Raw genomic sequence first — 11,429 nt, forward strand, 5'->3', positions numbered from 1 at the left:
ATTTGGGACATGTGAAAAACCATTTTTATTAGATGTTTTATATTTACATCCACAATTATAAGTTACATTTATTTTGACATGTCAAAAATATGCAGAATTATTAGAACTTCAAGGATCGGCACATTCCTTTATAGTCTTGCAGTGTCAGCATTTAGATCATTGTCCATCTTTGGCGAGCCTCCAAAATGTGCCAATAGCAAGAGTCAGATGACGCTCACTTGCAATATGGATCAAAGTTTAACTCTTGAGAGATGCACGGTTGTGTGCAACTATACCTTTGAAATAACAAGATGCTCAGTTGAATGATTAACTCCCCCAACTACGTATTATCTTAGGATTAATGATTCACTGAGGATTGTCAGAGTTTTCCAAAAGCAGAACATAAGGTATTATAAGTTCATGCAAATAACTTTGAGGACGGGCCACCTTTGGTCATCCCTTCCCCCAAAACATTCCCAAAGTATAAAAAGGCAGACTTCTCCTAACTGGATACAATTCAAGAACAGACCATCAGGGAACAACAAGCATCAAAACCTCATCATCAAGACTAAGCTGATGAGGCAAATCTAACTCCTTCTTTATAACAAAGAAGAAAAGGTACTGCAATATTATACATACTATTTTTTGTAGGATTTCATTATCCTGTTTCCATGCATTACATTTGTGAAGAGACGTGGTGCAAGATGTTGTCATCTCGTTTTGCTACAAAATAGTTCTATTCATTTTAGAATAATATTTTATTAAAATGCAAACATATGTAAAATAAATCATCCACTTATAAAATGTTATATATCTGTTTATTAATATTATGCAGTCTCTATTCAGGACCATGGGTTCATAATCTACATTGTTCTCTGAATACATATGAGGAAATTAAAAATCATACTTCATTGTAACATTATGGAATTGTAATCCTACCATTGAACAGATAAAAATGAATCTTGGACAATATGTTTACCTGACAAACACTCAATACCAGTATTTTTGTGGTGTGTGGCTTATTTGGCAACTGTACACCAACCTGAAAGTTCAAACTGCCCATTTTTTTCAACATATCCCTTCTCCATCCTTCCCTCTCTCCTCTAGTTCTCCAGTGACATCCACTTTCAGCCAACAGAACCAACCATGCCTCCTCAGCTGCAGTCCCAGAACAAGGCAGGCGTCCGGGTTGTCCAGGGGGACCTGGGTGCATTGAGCCCGGCCGTCAAGGAGTTTGTAGAGACTAACATCAACCTGTGTCAGCCCGAATCACTGCACATCTGTGACGGCTCTGAAGAGGAGAACCACACCATCCTAGCCAAACTGGAGGAGCAGGGCATGATCAAGAAGCTGACCAAATATGAGAACTGGTAGGTCACCTCACCATTCAGTTTCAGTGAATAGATGTCATGTTGAGTTGGGGACCCTGAGATAATTGAATGTTTCTGATAACTGTGGTTGTGTAGTGTGCTGGTCTGAGCATGATGAAGAGGCAGACAAAGTTTAAGACCTGTTACAATATTTAATGGATGTTGCAAATGTTGCTCTAGTATTATAATGGCATTGACCACATATATACAAGGATATATATGACATGATTTGATATTGTTTCTAATAACTTATGGGCTGACCACTCCGCATATAGTTATAGCTACAGCCTCCATTTCAAACTTGGAAAAACAATGTGACAATGGTGAGAGGTGGCGGTGGCCATATTTTGAGTCTTGATCCAATGGTCTTTCTTTTCTTCTCTCCTTCAGCTGGCTGGCCCGGACAGACCCCAGAGACGTGGCCCGCGTGGAGAGCAAGACGGTCATCGTGACCCAGGAGCAGAGGGACACGGTTCCGTCTCCACGAGTAGGTGGCATCAGCCAGCTTGGGCGCTGGATGTCTCAGGAGGAGTTGGACAAGGCTATGGACCTACGCTTCCCAGGCTGCATGAAAGGTACAGTCTAAAATCAACTGGGATGTTTTGCTGTATTAAGACTGAGAGTAGCATTATCTTCTCTTGTATTTACATGTTAATGATGATTACCGATTATATTATTGGGAGCATATTTATATGATGACTATCTTTATTTATTTTTACACAATGCTTTACCAGAAGGACATACACTAGCTGCACCATCACCATGAGTCCTAAAATCACTTCTGTTCACTCCTCTTTATTTTAGGTTGTACTATGTACGTGATCCCCTACAGCATGGGGCCTGTGGGCTCCCCCCTGTCTAAGATCGGAGTGGAGCTGACTGACTCACCTTATGTGGTGGCCAGTATGAGGGTGATGACCCGCATGGGCAAGGCTGTGCTGGCCGCACTGGGAAACAGAGACTTTGTGCGCTGCCTTCACTCTGTGGGCTGCCCCCTGCCACTCAAAAGTAAGTCAGGCACAAGGGTATGCTTTCAACATGCATGGAAAACGAAGAAACAAATTACATTATTTTTCTGTTCAATGCCGGTTATATTTAGTAAAATGACTGTAAGAATAAAGTACTACAATACTACCGTTATCCATTCAAATCTAAGATCTCGCTCTCTCTCTCTCAGAGCCCCTGGTCAATAACTGGCCATGCAACCCTGAGCTCACCCTGATCGCCCACATTCCTGACCGTAGAACAATTGTGTCCTTTGGCAGTGGCTACGGAGGGAACTCCCTGTTGGGAAAGAAATGCTTTGCACTCCGCATTGCCTCCCGCATCGCCATGGAGGAGGGCTGGCTGGCCGAACACATGCTGGTAAGGGCATAGTAACAATAAACATAACCCAATAAGTGCATAGTGTACCGTGAGAACAGCTGAGGTGCACAAGTACAGTATGGTTCCACTTGATTGTTTTAATTCCACATTGTAAAAAATCTATAATTTGTCAGTTACTTCTGGAATGGAAATGTAAAATGCACTATTCTTTGTTGTTGTTCAGATCCTGGGCATTACTAACCCTGCTGGTCAAAAGAAGTATATTGCAGCTGCGTTCCCCAGTGCCTGTGGCAAAACCAACCTGGCCATGCTCAGTCCCACACTCCCCGGCTGGAAGGTGGAGTGTGTTGGGGACGACATCGCCTGGATGAAGTTCGATGACGAAGGCAACCTGAGAGCCATTAACCCAGAGAATGGCTTCTTTGGTGTGGCACCTGGAACCTCAGCAAAGACCAACCCCAACGCCATGGAAACCATTTGCAAGAACACCATCTTCACCAATGTGGCCGAGACTAGCGATGGTGGTGTCTACTGGGAGGGCATGGACCAGGAACTCCCTGAGGGAGTCACGGTGACCTCCTGGAAGAACAACCCCTGGACATCCCAGGATGGTAAGTCTCCGCAAAGCTGGCCATCACAAGGCTGGCTGTTCCCCACAAGGCTGGTTCTTCATTAAACACACTTCTTGAAACACACTTCCCTTGTTTTGTATACTGATGTTTTCTCCGCTCTTGTTTTGTCTTCCCATAGGAGAGCCCTGCGCACATCCCAACTCCCGCTTCTGCACTCCAGCTAGTCAGTGTCCCATCATTGACCCCCAGTGGGAGTCGCCTGAGGGTGTCCCAATTGAAGCAATCATCTTTGGGGGACGTAGACCTGAAGGTGTCCCCCTGGTTTACGAGGCCTTTAGCTGGCAACACGGCGTGTTTGTCGGAGCTTCCATGAGATCAGAAGCCACAGCTGCCGCAGAGTACCAAGGTAAGTCAAACTCCCAAGTGTAACCTGCTGCATTGATGACTAAAGCAACTTTTAGAAACTTCAAGACGACAGCGGAAATGACATGGAGCTGAATTGAAGAATGATATTTACCAAACTCTCTTCTTCTTCCAATCCGCTAGGCAAGTTGATCATGAATGACCCCTTCGCCATGCGGCCCTTCTTCGGCTACAACTTTGGCCATTACCTGTCCCACTGGCTGAGCATGGCCGGGCGGCCCAACGCCAAGCTGCCGAAGATCTTTCACGTCAATTGGTTCCGCAAGAGCCAGTCCGGCAGCTTCCTGTGGCCTGGCTTCGGGGACAACATCCGCGTGCTGGAGTGGATGTTCCGCAGGTTGGATGGAGAAGCCGGAGCCATGCCCTCCGCCGTGGGCTACCTGCCCTGCAAGGGCTCCCTGAACCTGGAGGGCCTGGGGGAGAACCAGGTGAACCTGGAGGAGCTGTTTAGTCTGTCTAAGGACTTCTGGCAAAAGGAGGTGGAGGATATTAGGGCCTACTTTGACATCCAGGTTAATGATGATCTTCCCAATGAGGTGGCCAAGCAGCTAGAGTGTCTTGAGCACAGGGTGAGGCAGATGTAGGGAGAGATAGAGACAGAGAGCGATAAAGAGAAATGTGGCACTTCTGAGCCCAAAAGCCCTTAGACCTCCACAGACTAGAGAATAGAGATCATTCTAGAATATTTAACTGAGCTAGTTAGCTATTTTCAAAAGACACTTTAGAAACCTGCTGTGCAGATAACTTTAATTTTCCTCAAACTTGTTTTCTAATTCTCTTGTAAAACAGAAATCCTCCACTGTTACATTAGCATATTTACACTTGAATAAGATTAACGATTAATTTAAGAATATCTGGGAACAGTCTTTGTAGTCCCAATTGATCAGTTGCTCATCTCTGTTTTCAAAGCATATGATGCAGTCCAAACAACTGATGTCTGTGTTATTTAACAATAACTTATTAACGCACAATAGCCAAAGCCATATGTTTATATGGTAATTCCATGTTGGTACAGCGGGTTAGAGGTGAACATTGCTGTACCATGGACCCAACCACCTACATGTATTTCACCCCTACACATCTCAAATGTGTGTAGGTCTTCACTGTTTCTGTTTTGTTATGTCCTCATTTATTTTTGTACTCTATCGTATTGCCTTGTTGTTTCTTTGTTGTAATCTGAAATCTCAAAAGGAAGACAACAATAAACTTTATTTAAACTTTAAATTCACTTATGATTCTTCTGGTTTTTACATATGGGATTCCTTATGATAGAAGTGGTTGAAGTATGACTGTCTTGCCTGATTTATACGGTGGGATTATATGCATGGTAATGATAACTACAAGCGCATGTACTGGAACAAAACCCTACTGTACCTCACACACAAATCCCAAAACAATTAACCATGACCCGAAATCTAATTCTCCTGCCACAAGATAGTAAATTAGAAGTTGATGCTGGGTGCATGCTGGGTGGACAACTGAGCAAGAGGACAAGTACATTAGAGTGACTAGTTTGAGAAAGAGACGCCTCCTCCATGGCGTCTCTTAGACGGCCAGCATCCCGGAGAAGCCTCTTCACTATTGACGCTGAGAGTGGTGTTTTCCAGATACTATTTAATGAAGCTGCCAGTTGAGGACTTGTGAGGCGTCTGTTTCTCAAACTAGACACTCTAATGTACTCTGTATGTAGATATTGCATTAAATAAATCTGTCGTTTCCAGCTACAATAGTCATTTACAATGTTAACAATGTCTACACTGTATTTCTGATCAATCTGATGATATTTTAATGGACAAAAAAATGCTTTTCTTTCTAAAACAAGGACATTTCTAAGTGACCCCAAACTTTTGAACGTAGTGGATATATAAATTATAAATCCAAAAATGGATGTGGCAACTACAGATTGCCCCTTTAAGTCTATCAAAAGTGTGCAAGTTTGAGCATTTGTCCATTAGGCCTATGGATTATTATTTTTTAATCAGCATTAATTAGGTTGAGCAATAAAAGCCCCACTTTTATTCCATAGGCTTGGATCTGCACTATACAGCTGTTGCAAGAGCGCTGTAACGTCTGCGTCCAACTCATACTCCCAAACACCCTTGAACGCAGCCCACTTTCCAGTTTATTCTCCAGATCCCAATCACCGGAATTCTAATCGCCTGGGGCCGGATTCACAAAACTTTTCTAAGAAGAAATGTCTTCTTAACTCCCATTGTTTCCATAAAAGAAAGTTAAGCAAAGTTGCTATTCCTCAATAATGTTATTGGAAATGTTCTTAAGGTTTTTCCATTTTTTTTTCAGAAGAAAAAAGTCAAGAAGAAATGGGATTCTTGAAAATAATGCTTTAGGATTTCTTCTTGGAAATTTACTCAGCTTTAGGACAGCTAAACCCTTGTCTTGAGACGAGTTAATACTTTTGTAAACATGAACGTTTTCTTACACCACAGACACAGTTGGTTACCGGATATTTAAATACAGCACGAAAACAAATTAAACGCCTGTTATCTAGCTAGCTAGTAATTAACAATATATTACAATATTCTAGAAGTGTTAAATAGCTAGCGTTATCTCGTCAATTTGCAAAGAAGAACTTGGTTAGCTTAGCTAACGTCGTTAGCTATGTTGTTGGCTGTAAGGTCGGGACGCGTTGGCTAGCTAAGGTAGCTACCTAATTTACCGGTTGCTCAGTCCCTCTACCACCATCTCTCCTATCATGGACGACACCTTCAACTCCAGCTGGTCCACATTAATGGTCTCTTAGCAGCCGACTTGATGTCGGACCACTGATTTTTTACGGCGTCACTGTCCTTTGCCATACCCCCGAAGGCAGAGACAGACTCCGCCACTGTCGCCCATCCTCTCCTATTGGTGTCTACCAAGTTTCCCCAACAGCAACCCTTTCCTGGCTGCTATTTCCTCCACCATCACTTCAAGCTCTTGTTTGCTGAAGTTTTTAATTGCGCTTTCCTTGGTTATCCATTTTTGATTTTGATGTACAGTAGCTAACGTTAGTCTGGCTATAATGTGAAAAAATATGTTTTTTTGTGTGTATAACGGGTTCGCGAGCCCTTTATAAAACATTTTTATTCCCGAGACATAAAGCAAAAAAATAGATGTAATAAAATGTAAATATCAACACTTTATTATAGTGGGCCAAATCCTATCATGAGAGTCACATAGGCGTATTTATTAATTTCATGCACGTCACTAATGTCAATGCCACATAAGAAGATATTTACGAAGTTCCTAAGAAAACTACGAATCCCTAAGAACATTTTGAGGAATTGCATTTATAAACTATCTTATGAACTTCTTATTTTTTTGTCTTTAGCAGCTTCTTAATTGTTTTTGTAAGTAATGTTTTGTGAATCCGGCTCCAGTTCTCACACCTGCATGTCATCATCCCACACTATTTAGTTAAGTTCTTTGCACCCCATCACTGTGAGGTATTGTTTGTGGTATTGTATTGTTTGTTTTTAGACACTTATTCGGAGCTCTGGTTTTTCCTGTCCATCTCTCCTCCCGTTGATGATAGTTTTTGCCTGCCTGCCTCACTCACAACGCCTTTTGCCTACTCCCTGCCTGTTCTGTTGCCATTTTGGACCTACCATGTATGACCTGCCTGCCCCTGGACACAGCTACCTGCCTCCTCCTATGGTCCCTTTCAATAAACACCTGATGCGCCCTGTGCTTGAAACCAGCTCTCTGTCTCCTTCGTGTTCAATACAAATGCATTTTTCACGGGCAGTCCACTGGTTTCAAAAACAATGATTGATAGGCAGCTTAAACTTCTTGAATTCAACCATTATTGGGTTCAAATACACATTTCCATTTGTGAACAGACATTCACAACAACCACAATCCGTACGGCGTAAATAGCTAAATGAGAGCAGCAGTGTGATTCACACTGTCAGCATCTCCAGGTTAACTAGTCTCACTGGTTGAACTGGAAACCGTTTAATAAATTAACATAACTGGTTCAGTTTTTGGTTCAGCTATGCTTAACTGACAAGCCAACCGTCTACTTCTCAAAGCATAGGTCAGTGCTGCTATTTATTAGAATCCCTGGCTATCCATGGACAGATCTGACCTCTCTCACTCTTGCATTAAAATGCAGAAGCAAGAGGAGTCACGCTTGTGGCATAGCAAAGAAAAAGTCAGTAAAAGTGAAGAATATTTAGGCATGTCTCGCCAGTGTCTTCAACATTGATTTATTTAATGTTGATAGACGGTGATTTGGGCCATTTTTTACGTAAAAGAAAACTATCCGCCGAATACAACAGGTGTAGACCTGACAGTGAAACGCTTACTTAAAACTGCATTGTTGGTTAAGGGCTTGTAAGAAAAATACCAAAAAATAGGAGAAAGAAAAGTAACAAATTATTAAAAAGCAGCAGTATAGGCTATAGTGCAATAGAGATTGTATCATCTGTGGATCTGTTGGGGCGGTATACAAATTGGAGTGGGTCTAGGGTTTCTAGGATAATGGTGTTGATGTGAGCCATGACCAGCCTTTCAAAGCACTTCATGGCTACAGGCGTGAGTGCTACGGGTCGGTAGTCATTTAGGCAGGTTACTTTAGTGTTCTTGGGCACAGGGACTATGGTGGTCTGCTTGAAACATGTTGGTATTACAGAAAACTGGCAGTGTGGTGCCAGGATAACAACCTCTCCCTCAAAATGTGAGCAAGACAAAGGAGCTGATCGTGGACTACAGGAAAAGGCGGGCCGAACAGACCCCCATTAACATTGACAGGGCTGTAGTGGAGCGGGTCGAGAATCCACATCACCAACAAACTATCATGGTCCAAACACACCAAGACAGTTGGGAAGAGTGCAAGACAAAACCTTTTCCCCCTCAGAAAAGATTTGGCCTGGGTCCCCAGATCCTCAAAAAGTTATACAGCTGCACCATCGAGAGCATCCTGACATGCATCACCACCTGGTCTGGAAACTGCTCGGTAACTGACTATTCTGCCAGCCTGCCGTCTTGTGCCTGCCCTGACCCCGAGCCTGCCTGCCTGTCCTGTACCTGCTTGACTCTGACCTGATGACAAACCCCTGCCTGTCCTCGACTTGCCCTTTGCCTGCCCTGTGTTTATAATAAATAATCTGAGAACTGTACTATCCGCCACCTGTGTCTGCATCTGGGTCATATCCTGAGTCATGATAGTACCAAAACAAGTGATCTAAGAACTCTGTCTCTTCGCAGAAAATCTGCAGAGCGGAGATGGTTGTATCCTCATATATTTAACATTCTATTGGTTGCAAGAATTTTGTATAATAATTTAAATGGAAAAATTCTACGTTTTGAATCCGATGTCATTTTGTGTATGTTCATACACCATGTGCCATGGAATCAGTACATTGAAAATCTCCTCAGAACCTATATGCGCATCTGTCATTTTTATAAATCTTTAAGTGAAACTGGTATACTTTTTTTATCACAAATTTATGTAGCCAATGCAACAGATAAGTTCCTTACCTTCTCTCCTTTCCATTTGCCTCTTCCATTTTTGCCGTAATGCTGCAATCAGTTGGTTGTAATTTTGGTTAGAGCAGACAGTTCCATACATTTTTGGTAACTGCATGTAACTCTACCAGTCCTATTTATGATATCATTAACAAAGATTATACCAATTTTTAAATATTTTTCCCAAATAGTTCTTAAAAATCAATTAGTATATTTAACCATAATTTTTGTTTAAGAGTTTAACCATAATATTTGTTGTAATATTTGTTCTGTCTTTTCTGGTTTATTAAATTAAAATTGCAACCCGCTTTCTATGGCTTGTTTTAAAAATAGTGATATGTTGGAAATTATTTCATTTTAAAATAACGAATAATCTGGAGTGGGCAATGCCATTAGTAAGTAAGTAAGTCAACTGTGATAGGACCAAAGAGTTAATCAATGTAATTTTTCCATAAATAGACAAGTATGTACCTCTCCATGGTTGCAAAATCATATCTATTTTTGCTAACTTTCTATTGAAATTAATTGTGGGAAGTTAATTTATATTTTTTGAGATGTGAATACCAAGTATGTCTACTTTACCATCCAGCCATTTTATTGGTCAACTACAAGGTAGTGTAAACAGTGTATTTTTTAACAATCGAATACATAATATGGTACACTTGTCATAATTAGCTTTTAATCCAGAGAGGCTAGAAAAGTGATCGAGATGTTCAATGAGACTGTGCAGGAATCCAAATTGCTGACTTAAGAAAAAACTAGAGTCATCAGCATACGTTGACACTTTTGTTTTATCTCCTGGATTTTTAACCTCTTGGTGTTCTTGTTGGATATAATTTTAATAACTAGCAATTCAATGGTCATAATAAATAGATATGGAGACAACAGACAGCCTTGTTTGACTCCTCTTAAAAGCTCAATACTTTCTGAGAAGTAACCATTGTTTACTATTTTACATCTGTGGTTGCTGTACATAACTTTAGCCCATTGTATAAGACCGATCAAGTGTAATATATTTAAAAGTAAAGCGAATTGGATGGAAAATGGGGAAAAATGCAAAAAACAATTGTATAAGAGATACACCACAATTAAAGTATTCCAGGCATTTATATATAAATTCTAATTGTACTTTATCTAACGCCTTTTCAAAATCTGCTATCAAGACCAGACCTGGTATCCTCTATGTTTCAAGTAATTGTCGTATATTATCTCCAATATACCGTCCATGTGATCAGGATGAACAATATCTGGTATAACCTTTTTTATTTTATATGCTATGCATTTCGCCAGGATTTTCGCATCACAACATTGAAGTGTTAGAGGCCTCCAGTTTTTTAAATGGACTGGATCTTTATACTTACCACCTGAGTCCTGTTTTAGTAGTAATGAAATCAGACCTTCTTGTTGAAGACCTAAAATTCTACCATTTATATAAGAGTAATTAAAACATGCTAATAATGGATATTTGAGTACAAAAAAGGTCTGATATAACTCTACTGGTATACCGTCAAACCCTGGTGTTTTTCCAGACTGAAAAGATTTTATTGCCTCAAAGTTCCTCTTCTGTAAAATAAATTATTATTATTATTGTTATTATTATTATTAGGAAAGAAATCCTTACAGTTAACATCATTCAGTGGAAACGGAGGAGACTGAAAAGAAAAATATAATTTGGTGAATCATGGATATCTCCATCATATTGTAACGAGTTTCTGTAAATTATTTTTGGTAGAATTTCTGTGCTGAAGATTCAAGAAACATTTTGTGCATTCTTCCAAATTTTACATCCAATTCGCTTTATTTTTGTAATACATTACACTTGATTGTTCTTGAATAAGTACCTCCATTTCTTTTTGTTTTTCCTCTAACCAATTTTGTGCCTCTATAGTACAGTTTCCATTACCATCTACCTGCGCTGTTACTTCCTTTATTTCCTTTATCAGTCTAATCTCTTTTGACCTAAACTGGTTTTGTTTTAATGATGAGTATTGTATTGAATGGTCTCTAGACGTGTCCCATACTATAAAGGGATCTGTTGTACAAAATAGTAAATTATTATTTATTTTGTCTTAGTTAAGAACACATTGTCATCCAATAGGCTTGATTAAATGTCCAATATCCTCATCTACGTGGAAATTCTGTAAGTTATTTGGAAGACAATTAGATGGGGGTCCGATCGCATTCGGTCTCCTATTAATACTTTTAAAAACTTTTGATGCAAGCAAGAACGAGACTAGGAAGTAATCAAGATGGCTAGCTTGATTAAGCCTCCTCCGTATATATCTCA

At 40.4% G+C, this 11,429-nt stretch overlaps 1 protein-coding gene across 1 annotated transcript; it reads left to right on the forward strand.

The window, feature by feature from the left end:
• Positions 1–483: 483 nt before the first annotated feature.
• pck1 (phosphoenolpyruvate carboxykinase 1 (soluble)) lies at positions 484–4,898 on the forward strand. Its single transcript, XM_029682664.2, has 8 exons — positions 484–597; positions 1,087–1,349; positions 1,740–1,924; positions 2,154–2,357; positions 2,527–2,714; positions 2,899–3,286; positions 3,426–3,653; positions 3,794–4,898. Exons 2-8 carry the CDS (start codon positions 1,126–1,128, stop codon positions 4,252–4,254), a joined length of 1,878 nt encoding a protein of 625 aa, XP_029538524.1. The 5' UTR covers positions 484–597; positions 1,087–1,125; the 3' UTR covers positions 4,255–4,898.
• Positions 4,899–11,429: the final 6,531 nt, after the last annotated feature.

This window comes from Oncorhynchus nerka, linkage group LG15, assembly GCF_034236695.1.
Source record: "Oncorhynchus nerka isolate Pitt River linkage group LG15, Oner_Uvic_2.0, whole genome shotgun sequence".
In the NCBI taxonomy this organism is placed as follows: Eukaryota; Metazoa; Chordata; class Actinopteri; order Salmoniformes; family Salmonidae; genus Oncorhynchus; species Oncorhynchus nerka.